The sequence below is a fragment of the Epinephelus fuscoguttatus genome, linkage group LG8 (assembly GCF_011397635.1).
Source record: "Epinephelus fuscoguttatus linkage group LG8, E.fuscoguttatus.final_Chr_v1".
NCBI classification, from domain to species: Eukaryota; Metazoa; Chordata; class Actinopteri; order Perciformes; family Serranidae; genus Epinephelus; species Epinephelus fuscoguttatus.
This window is the reverse complement of record NC_064759.1, coordinates 4,475,023-4,486,272: the sequence shown is the minus strand read 5'-3', so window position 1 is coordinate 4,486,272 and position 11,250 is coordinate 4,475,023. Positions and strand designations below refer to the sequence as shown.

The following is an 11,250-nucleotide window of genomic DNA, read 5'->3' as shown; positions in this document are numbered from 1 at the left end:
GATAATCCACACTCTATATGAAGATCTTTTGAGTTATTTACTTTCACATGATGAGTATTTTTATCTAGTGGAAAGATTTTTCAGTCAACAGTGTCACTGTCATCGTGACCATACCTTCTTTTATATTTCCTGTGGTATATAGTAGCTGTAGCCTACATTAATTTAGGACAGGGGTTAACCTGCACACAAGTCTAACGGACGAGGAAGTTTTAACTGTTTCAGTGGCCTATATCATTTTTCACTTTAATTTGTTAAAATGTTTCAGTCACTCTTCATCTGAGTTCAAAAATACAAACAAATAAAAACAACCCAACCATTCCCAAAGAAAGGAGCCAAACATCAGGCTGTGATGGACATCATGTTTATTCATTTCATACATGTTTTCACTGACATGCACCATGGACTAACATAGACACGTACTGTAGAGGTTTGTTAGTGGTACAGCCCGAGGTTACTTTGTTCATATAGGTTTGTTAGTTTATTACAAAACAATTTTGTTAAAAAAAAGTTTCTGGTAAAATGGAATGTGACATTAACATTTCAAAGAAGATTAAAAATAAAAACAGTGAGAGTGGTACATGCTGTTAATATGAGAAGGTGTTAAAAGGCTGGAGTGTCCCCTCTGTTTCGTCTTTTCCTCTTCATATGCTCATGGTGACCTGGATAAACTACAGAGAGAGAAATATATATTTAGTGTTATTGCACAACTCATCATCAATCATCTATCAGTCTGGTCATTTACTACGACCCTCTGGTGAACAAAGAGTTCACCAGAGGGTCGAACAACACTGTTGCTCTGGTTAAAGCTGCATTCATAGATGTTTTTGGTGGGAAGTTAGCCAACACGTTCCTCCTGGAGATCATCGAGCAGACACACAGCACTCTCTCTTTAGATGCTAATGTTGTCAGTCTCTAACTGTGTCTGTCTGCTGTTTGTTTCTGTGCAGGCAGTGTACAGTGGGTTTATCTGGTATCTGCTTGTTCGCTGAAAACAGGGCTGAAGGGCAGCTAAAAGGAGGATGAATATTTAGCCTGGTATACACTGTACGATTTTGGGTTGTCCCAGATGAAAGGTGACCAACGTCAAGAAACGTGGCCATATCTTTGGTCCTGGCTCTAAAGCGGTGGTCCTACGTCGCACAGTGAGACAGGTTGAAGGACTGTCATTGGCTGTCAAGGACAGCCTGGGATAAAATTCTGACAGTGTCAGTTGTGTTTGTGTGTCAGGACACAAACCCAACTCCAAATACACACTGATGGACTCAGGTGTGCCGACTTCAGCAGAGAAAGCTTCTTCTTTCTTAAAGCTTCAGAAAAGTGTCAGTAACTTACATCATCGTACTGAAATGTGGCCTGGCCATTTCGGGTTGTGTCCCTCCTTTGGAACTGATCTGAAAAACATGAAAACAAACGATTTGATTAACTAATAAATACTTTAAACATTAAATCTGACAACACAGACTTTCAGCCATGTGTTGACAGTGTGAAGCAGGGGAGGGCGTTACATGGTCCTAAAATAATATCACAATACTTCAGGGTATTTTTGCAATAATGTACTTCTAATTACTATGTAATTCTTGACAATCTGACAAATTAGTAAAAAGAGATATTTTATTATTAATTTAAGAAATTGGAATTGCAACAAAATAAGTGATATAGTTTTAGAGTTGACCTTCAAATATTCAGTAAAACCTAAATTAAAATGAAATCTCATTTCTTTAGTTTGTGAACAACAACAGAGAGATTCAGATTCTGTTACAATATTAATAGTTCAACTAAATAAAATCTACCTCTAATTACACATTCAAACAGCTCCCAAATACAAAAAATGTCCCCTTGGATCTATATCTATAAATCAACAGCTGATTTCCTTCTTTTAGTAAAATCCTAAATGATTGAGGTGTTTTTTTCCACCTGGACCTTTATGCTCTGCCATTTCTCCTCTAATCATCACGCTGTAACCTGTGACAGGCTGTTATGATACCACAACTATCACACATTCACATAGATGGAGTTTTTTGTCAAGCTGCGAGCATCACGTAGATTTACATTACCAAAGGTTTATGTGAAAATCAGGGAGAGTAGAGGGAGAGACGCTGTGCTGCTGCCAGATGAGCCGCTGAATGAGTTCCCTCTGAGCGGTAAGTCACTAAGAGTCTGAGAAGTCCGGGGCTGTTCATTAAACATTCAGGACGCCACAGTTTATTCCACACTACTGAAGCTGCTCCTCTTTGTGGAACCACTGTGGAGTGTGTAATAATGTCGCTTTCAGCCATGCTTGTTGTTGCCGTGGGTAACAGTATGACGTCAATATGTCAACAAGTCCAAATATCAGCAATATCACGATATTAATTTTTCAAATGATATCAAAATTATACCGGTATTATCGCGAATGAGATGATATGGCACACTCCAACAGGATGGGATGTGTGCAGCTGTACAGTCTACAGCAGGTTAACAGCACAGAAACACAGTTTTAAAAGTGCTCCTCCCACATCTTGTCTTCAGCTTGAATACAGCAAATGTTTAAGTTAGAAGTAGAAGAAGGATGAAAAGCATTTAGTGCTGGTCGACAAGCTGAGGTACATGCGATCCACAGCTGCCTCATGAGCTGAATCAATTGATTTGTCTGCTACATGAAGCTCTCAGTCATCTGCCAGTGTTAGTTCAGTGTTTCCTCTGATGGTTTCTGGTATTTTATATAAATGGTCTCAGACTTAACGCGTTCCTCGGCTCACTCACCTGTCAGCGCGCGGAGTTTCACACAACAGCTGATGAAATCATCAAAGGCGATTCTGCCGTTGGAGCTGTAGCGCTTCATGAGGACGTTCATGGCCTGAGGGCTCAGATTAAAACCTGCGGAGAAATACATAATGACATTAACATCGTGCACTGACAGCAGTCGCCTAATATTTGTTTTTACTCTGCATATCTCGTAGCTTATCTGCCTTTATACAAAACCAAGAAGTTTTTCTCAAACAAAATCTGTTTCATGTTAGATTTAAGACTGCTTTGTGACAAACTGAAAATGAAAATATAAAACTACAAGATGTCTAACAAGTTGTTTTTGCCCATACCCATGGTGCTGAGGGCCTGCTGCAGCTCCTGGCCCTCCACAGTCCCACTGCGGTCCCGGTCGTAGGATGCGAAGGTGTTCCTCCAGCCGTTCAGAACCTGAGACAGTTCCTTGAACTCATTGAAGCCCATGCTGTTGGAATAGTCCCTCTGAGACAACACAGCCAGTCAAGGACCAATCACACACCAGTTGTAATTTTACCAAGCACTTCACATGGACGCGATTACATCTCGCCAGGACAAATGTCTCCACACTCACTGAATAATCCTCATCCCAGATTTCATTTCATATTACATACTAATATAATACAGTGTTTAATGTATGCTGCACTTCAAAGTATACCGTTTTTGCAGGTAGTATTAGAGAAACTACTGTATTTTGCTGATGCACAGGCAGGAAATGATACAATACATCCACCAAATGATGAATAACAAACGACTTTTCAAGCGGTTTCACTATAGCAGACAGATTTCCAATGTTGGAACAAAATCATGAGTTTTTCCTCAGTTGGTGCATGCTCCCAAGATCTTAATGGTTTGATGTAAGCGGGTCATAAAACTCAGTCCGAGCTGAGCTCAGTGTTTTTCCTCGTCTTAACATTCCAATAACATCAAACATGTTTAATATTATGGTTACTTTTTAGTCTTGGCTCATTCAAATACTGAAGTTCAATGATGTCGGCATTGTCAACAACCAATAGCTGCACTGTCTTAAGCACCAAACAGGAAGTAGCAGAGTGGATAGAGAGTGAACATGGAGGGGACTTCCGAGGGGAACAAGAACGTGAACAAGTCTGTGCTCTCCTGTACTGTAGAAGGAGGAAGAGAAACTGGTGGGGTGAATAAAATGATTGATTCAGCATGTATCTGATCCGCCAACCACATATTTTAGTGAGACCTAGTTTTTCAAACAGTTCACATCTCATTCCCAGTTTCCTCCACGTAAAATAGCACAGCTAACCAACGGAAGCTGGTAGCAAGGTGAGACGACAAAATCCAAAACAAAAAGTTTGTACACAAATACAGTTTATCTTTATGGATTATAATGATGGTGAATTGCAGGAGGAAGGGAGAATGCCGACCTAAATCAGCATCCCGATAGCAGGTTTATAGCCACAGTCTACGTCTGTTGACTCAGACTAGTCTTAGCATAACAATGTCCCTGCACACAAAGCCAGGTTTACTTCTCCCAGTTTGGTGTGAAAGACCTTCCGCAAATATTAAACACTTCTCTGTGGCCGTCTCTCTCAGGCTCTGTAAGCTGCTGTTATTAAGCCACTCTTAAACAATCTAAACACCTTTATTCATGAATAACTACAGGCCAATTTCAAACCTCCAAATCTCAAGTAAAATAATTAAAACTTTATTTTTCAGCAGCTTAACATCTACCTGGCTCTAAACAACTGTTCTGTTTTCCAATGAGGATTCCAACCACACCACAGCACCGAAACTGCTCTATTAAGGTCGTGGATGACGCTGAAACAGAGCGGAAAAGTTTCAGTGTTGGAATTATCAGCGCTGCATTCTGCAACATCTCACTAGACAGACTGGAAAACTGGGTGGGGCTTTCTGGAAGAGTGTTAAACTGGTTTGAGTCCTAATTAAAGGACTGGGACTGTTTTGTGTTGATTGTTAATTACATATCTGAGCCTACGAAAATGAAAGGTGGAGTTCCCCAAGGCTCCGTTCTTGAGCCACATCTACATGCTCCCTATAGCTCAGGTTATAGAAAACAACAACATATCTTAAAGATATATTTTTAGGAGGGCTTTTTGCCTATATTCCATAGGACAGCTAAAGGGAGGAGAGGGAGGATGAGGTGTAGCAGAGGGCCGTGGGTTGGAATCAAACAAAGGACATGGCCATTGTACGTGGGGCACCTGTTTTATCAGATGAGCTAGTGAACATCCCAAAAAGAACAAAACATCCTTAATCAATCATGCAGGTGCATATTACACTGTATAACTTAAGTCACACAGTATGAAAGTGGAACTAATTTACAAATGGAAAGAACTAAAAAATGCCAAACTAACATTTAGTGAACTTTTTAGAAGCTCTGATAATCATGTGACAGTGCAGACACTGCATCCTGTGAGAAAATGTTTGAGATCTCAACTGGGTGGTGACTGACAGGAACATAAACATGTTTATGCATCAACAGGTTGGTTGAAACAGGAAGTTCAATTATTTTTACTCTCCCTGGGGTTTTAACCACGAATGTTGATGTGGAAGTGACATTTGTAATTAACAACTTCAATCTTTTGAATCAACCTGCTAAACCTCTGAGAGTGGCTGATGGGTGAAGGATACATCCAACATGCTGATCATCAGTCTGCAGGTCTCCAGGCAGAAGGCTGTAAAAGGAAAACACGGACTGTAAGCACACAGGCTAAAAACAAGAATAAACAAATACTCAATACTCAGCAAGATGTCATTGGTGACTTAGTCACAGACAAAAAAAAAAAAAAAGAAAAAAAGAAAAAAAAAGTAAATTCTATTAGGAGCTGCACCTTGTCAAAATAAATTCAAACCTCTATGACTGGACCATGTTGGAATTTAATTTGAAAGGACAGACACAGGAAGTGTCCATGCTCAGCAATCAGACAGGAGTCGGGTTCATTTCCAGGGCTGGTACCTGCGGTTATTCCACAGGCTAGTTAATAACATGTCGGGTAGGAAATCCAAAGTGTGGGATCATTTTGAGAAGGTGAAGGACGAACCCAAGGTGATATGTAAACTCATCTTCATTGGTCGACTACAAACATGACGTATTGTGTTTGTGGAGGGCTTTGAAGGTGAACAGAAGGTTTTTGTGGTCAATTCGGTACTGAACAGGGAGCCAGTGTAGTTAAATGATAATTGGGGTGATGTGTTTGGATGATTTGGTGCAGGTAATGATTCGGGCAGCAGAGTTTTGAATGATTTGAAGCCTGTTTATGAGTTTGATGCGAAGGCCAGAGAGAACTGCGTTATAGTAGTCAATACAGGATGTAACAAATGCGGGGACCAAGTCTTCAGCACTGGACTGGGACGGTGATGGGCGGAGTCTAGAAATGTGGCAGAGGTGGAATAAAGCAGTCTGGGTAATGTTTTTTTATGCAGGGTTTGAAAGAAAGAGTGCTGTACAGAATGACACCAAGACTCTTGAACTGGCTGGACCTGGCTCGTCAGTGATGATGTGTGGGACTGTTTACTTCCCTACAAATAAATTCACTATTAAAAAATAACATTTTTACAAGCTTGACTTCACTTGGAAAAGGTCTGGATTTTCCAAATCTTTGCAACCCAGGTGCCTACGGACTGACTACATGGTTTCATACTTTAACCAGAAATCTGTACATTTATATACTGACAAATAAATTGGTATTAAATAAGATAACAGTCTTTATCTGCGAGAGGTGCTGCAAAATTAAGTCTCTGAAAACTGAAAAGGGCATTTTAACTGAATTGTTACCTGAGCAGACACAAAGAAGCAACTTCATGTTTAGAAAAGTGGCTTCTGTGTACAACAGCATTAGGTTAAAATTTGACTCAGACTTAAAGAGCATTTCCTGTTTTGAGTGTATATCTAATCAGTCTGGTGTCCTTACGTTTGTACGATCCAGAGATGCCGGACTGTGTGAGGCAGCGCTGCAGCTCGTCTGCTGAGATCTGTCCATCCTGTCAGAGAGAAGGGAGAGAAACATGTCAGAGTTCAGTCAGATAACACAAAGATTAGATAAACACCAATAATGAGTGTTACAGTGGGGGGTGTATTACCTGTCCAGCCACAGCTGAAAAATATCCGTAGAGAGGATCCTGCTGCAGAGACACACAGAGAAACAACAAAGTCTTCAGGATGTTTCATTAAAGGTTTCTTGTGTCCATTAACTAATCGCTTCAGGTCTGAAGATGACACACCTTAATGTGGATTATATGTTACAAACCTCCAGGTAGGGATGTTCCTAACAACTAATATTCCTGACATTTAAACATAAGTTAAAACGTAGACTAGTCGACTCTAAAAGTAAGACAACACTCAGAAAGCAGTCAGACGTCTGTGTGGAGACAGATTTGTCTCAACATCACTTGTCAGCTGCATGCGATCATTTTGAAAAGAACAAAACAAGAGCCAAATTTGTTGACCTTGTTAAATTCATTGAAGGGCACGCATCAGACCCACTCTTTGGATATATCCAGGATATTGAACCTCAGAGAGATTTAAAGATTAAGTTCACAACCAGTGAGTCAAGCGATGGCTACGAAGGCAGCAGCTTTGTGAGGAAATTAAATGTGTTATTACTGAATTAGCAGAACTTTGTTAGCAGTTTCTCTTCGGTAAAGGCATGTCTGATAATACAGCAGGGAGGAAGAGTAAAATCAGAATCAGCGGCAGTGAGATGTTGATGAAGAGCTGCCGACAACAGGCTCTTACTGCACCTCTGCAAACAGCTCACCTCCAACAGGTAAACTTCTTCTACCTGCCCTGCTGTGGAAAAACACATGCAGTAGAAATAACAGAGGACTTTAACTGTGGATCAGCTTTTAAACGTCAATACTTAAGACAAGCCGTCATCAGTTAAAGACACACCTTCAAGAAGGTAGCCCTGATGTAATGGAAATGACATCACAGGTCATCCTAAGCCAGCCAGGGTGTGGAAGGGAGGGAAGGGTTCGACAATAGGTTTATTTTTCCTTTTGGAATTCAAAGAACCGCAAAATCTGTGAAACATTTGGACATACTGTATATGGATGTGATGCGACTATGTACATATGATTTATTGTTAATTCTTTGCAAGAAACTAAATAAAAATTTGGTCCTAAAAAAAACATATGATATTCAAATGCTATCCAAACATAATTTCAGCTGCAAAACACATCGATGCATATTAGAGCTACGTTATATCAACAGCTACAAAAAAGTATCTTGCTGTTACTTTTACATCACGTGGAGGGTGATTCACAGAAGATTATTGTAACAATTTAATCATACACAACAAACTTCCATGACTTTTCCAAAACTTTAAATGATTTTGACTAATTCCCAGGTTTTTCCATGATCGTGGAAACCCTGAAAGCAAGTTTACGTGATAAACAAAGTTTAAAGAAGTTGTGTTCAGCTGTAATCATGTTTTTAAAATCGTCCCTGTTACCTATCTGGGAGCCAACGCAGAGTGGCGAGCATGTCTCTGTGTGAGACAGCTCTGTCTGTTGTTCGTGCAGCATTTGAGTAATTTACCATCTCTCAAATAAACCTCACAAATGTCTCTTTAGCAGCACAAAACTCCTCTTCACTTGCACTTAATCAACACCAGCTGCCTGCATGCCTCACATTGTCCACCAGCGCTGAATCACAATGTGTGTTTAGGTTCACCACTGAAATGACTGATCTGATTATCTACTGTGGGACTGTGAGAGTGTGTGTGTGTGTGTGTGTTCTTTAGGGGCCTGTGAAAAACAAACCCCACCCTTCCTCGACCCCAACTCATTGTGACTCCAAAGCTGACAGCTTTAGTGACTTTTCAGATTACAGTTATCCCCTTCCTGTCCATTGGAAACCATTTATCTCCTCACTGCTGCAGGTCAAACTACCAGCAGCAAATAAAGAAATGAACACAACTTTAAATGAAATGCAACATTAATGCAGCAGTGATATTAATCCAAAAAAACACCAGATAAAGTAGAACAACTAATTTTTTCTGCACTTTTTTTTAAAACTTTTCATACTTTGTGTACATTTTGTTTATATTTAAGTAATTTCCTGAATGCAGAACTTTTACTTGTAGTGGAGTATTTTTTCACAGTGTGGTATTTTTCCACTGGAACTTTAAAAAAAAAGCCGTATGGAAGCAATTAAATAACACTAGCGTTGATAGTTAGCTGATATCTAACAAGTTATCCACATTTATAACACATTTAACTGATGAATATAATGTAGAAACATTTAAACAGGTGCTACACCTGCAGCTTTGAGCATTTATAGAAAGTAAAACACCTCATTTCAGTCAACTCGACCCACTTCCGCACTGTTTGGACAGGACGTACCGGGACGGTGGACACATTCAGCTTTAATCCGGTTTCTTACCGCGACTCCACCGGGGGGACCGCCGTATCCACCGGGGGGAGCACCGTATCCACCTGGGGGTCCACCATATCCACCGGGGGGAGCACCGTATCCTTGGTAGGCCATGATTCTGTTATACACCGATACGACGAGGAGTTCCGGTCAGATTTCCACCGCGGTTTTTAACTTCAGAGGGTGTGTCTGCAGCTGTTCCTGTACAAACACCAAAACAACGAGATTATAAAGTGTGTAAAGATTCCTGAAGTACCGAAACTATGTTAACACGTTACCAGAATATAGATATGTTTCTGTGTCCTGGGATAAACCGACCTGACTGCGGCGGAAACAGGCAGAAATGTGAATGTTTGAGATGTTTGTTAAATGTCCGGTTTCCTCACTGCTGCGTTCTGATTGGCTGTGAATGACCACATGACCTCTAATGGACCAATCAGATCAGAGCGCTGGCTCCAATGCTTTTTGCAATGACGAAAAAAACTGCGTAATAAAAACTGATGAGATGCAGGCAGAGAGCCCTGAGGGTTAACTTGTCTTAACAACACAAATATGTTCAGCTGCAGTAATGGAAGAAATATTCAGATCATTCACTGCAGCAAAAGTACTAATATAAACATTTTGTTTTTTAGAAATGGACCTGTTATTGGCTCAAAGACTTATTGCACTTTGATGGAAGTAAGTCGGTGTGCTGTGTATGGGTAAATGGTAAATAGATGTCTGGACTATTAACAACTCTGCCCAATATCTAGGGGCCCTTCATGTTTTTTTATTGTTGTCAGAATTTGTACATTAATATAATGTGAACTTAAACTGAAGTGTATTGCAGTGCACTAACACAATCCCCAGCCTGTAATTTATGATTTCCTTTCTCCCTGCTTTTCTCTCTCTCTCATTTATTCATTCATTTTATTTGTATTTGTTTTTATTTTTGTTTCATTTATACTTTTGGGATGGGAGGTAGGGGTGGATAACGTGTGTGTTAAATCCTCCACCGTAGCATCAAGTCTTTGTTCAGGTGTCTTTTTTTGTGGATGTCTGCATGCACATACTGGTATGTGTGTCTGTGTATGTCTTTGTTTATTGTTGTTAAATTTAATAAAGATACTGCTGGAAAAAAAGTACTAATACACACTGACAAAATACAATGTTATAAGTAGTTCTGCACTGAAAATATTTTTTGGAAATTTTATTGAAAATACCTTCACAGGGAGCAGGTCCTTGTCTATAGAGATCACGATGTTGCACCGCCATGTTTCTACAGTAACCCAGAACAAAGAAACCAAACATTGGCTTTAGATAGGGACATTTGCATTTTTGTGTTTTCACATCGGCCTGTCAGCAATGAAAGCGTTGGGAAAACAACTGCAGTTGTCGAAATCCTGCGCTAGGGCAGTGACATCTGGTGTCAGACACCAACGAAAAAAGCCGTCCTTTATGGTTTAACAGTGCCTGGCAGCATCAGGGGGAAACACAGCAGGACAACAACCAAGTTTAAGGAGGCAGAAGTCCGAGTGGGGTGGTGGATGGGTTCAACAACCACTGACTTTCACCCGGGAGATCGTTGTTCGTGTCCTGTAAGATTCTAAAGCCAAACCGACGTAGTGTTTTTATTTTGAAAGAGACTGTATGCAAACTGTACATTTCCTGTGAAAACTGAAGTGTATCTTGAAAGAAGACAATGCATGTAACAGGCTGAAGTTGTGGTGTCCCAGAACATCAACAACCAACACACCCAGGGTACCTTGCACGTCGTACATTGATGTGGAAAGTCCATGACCAAATGTTAATATGTGGTGAGGTCGGAGTGAGAATGTGTTGGGAAAACGCAGTTTTTTTGTTTTTTTGGAGAGGGAGAGACATCTGGAGAATTCTGCTCCAAGGAAAAACCCTCTGAACAATGAACACATTGACATCCTAACCAGAAGTTTCACCTGTTGGTTGCAACCTGCAGACCTCACTGCTAGATGCCACTAGATCCTGCACACTGCTCCTTTAATATAATGATAATGTGGGGCATAGCTCAGTGGATAGAGTGGCCATCCTGCATACAAAGGCAATGTCCTTGCCTCAGTGGCTATGGGTTTCATTCCAGTCATCCCCCCTCTCTCTCCCATCTT

At 40.4% G+C, this 11,250-nt stretch overlaps 1 protein-coding gene across 1 annotated transcript; it reads right to left on the bottom strand.

Moving 5' to 3' along the window:
• Positions 1-345: 345 nt before the first annotated feature.
• sri (sorcin) lies at positions 346-9,554 on the bottom strand. The gene is made up of 9 exons (XM_049584904.1): positions 9,449-9,554; positions 9,140-9,331; positions 6,835-6,876; positions 6,666-6,735; positions 5,386-5,429; positions 3,078-3,225; positions 2,743-2,856; positions 1,333-1,391; positions 346-668 (listed from the first exon to the last, which is right to left on the bottom strand). Exons 2-9 carry the CDS (start codon positions 9,242-9,244, stop codon positions 642-644), a joined length of 609 nt encoding a protein of 202 aa, XP_049440861.1. The 5' UTR covers positions 9,245-9,331; positions 9,449-9,554; the 3' UTR covers positions 346-641.
• Positions 9,555-11,250: the final 1,696 nt, after the last annotated feature.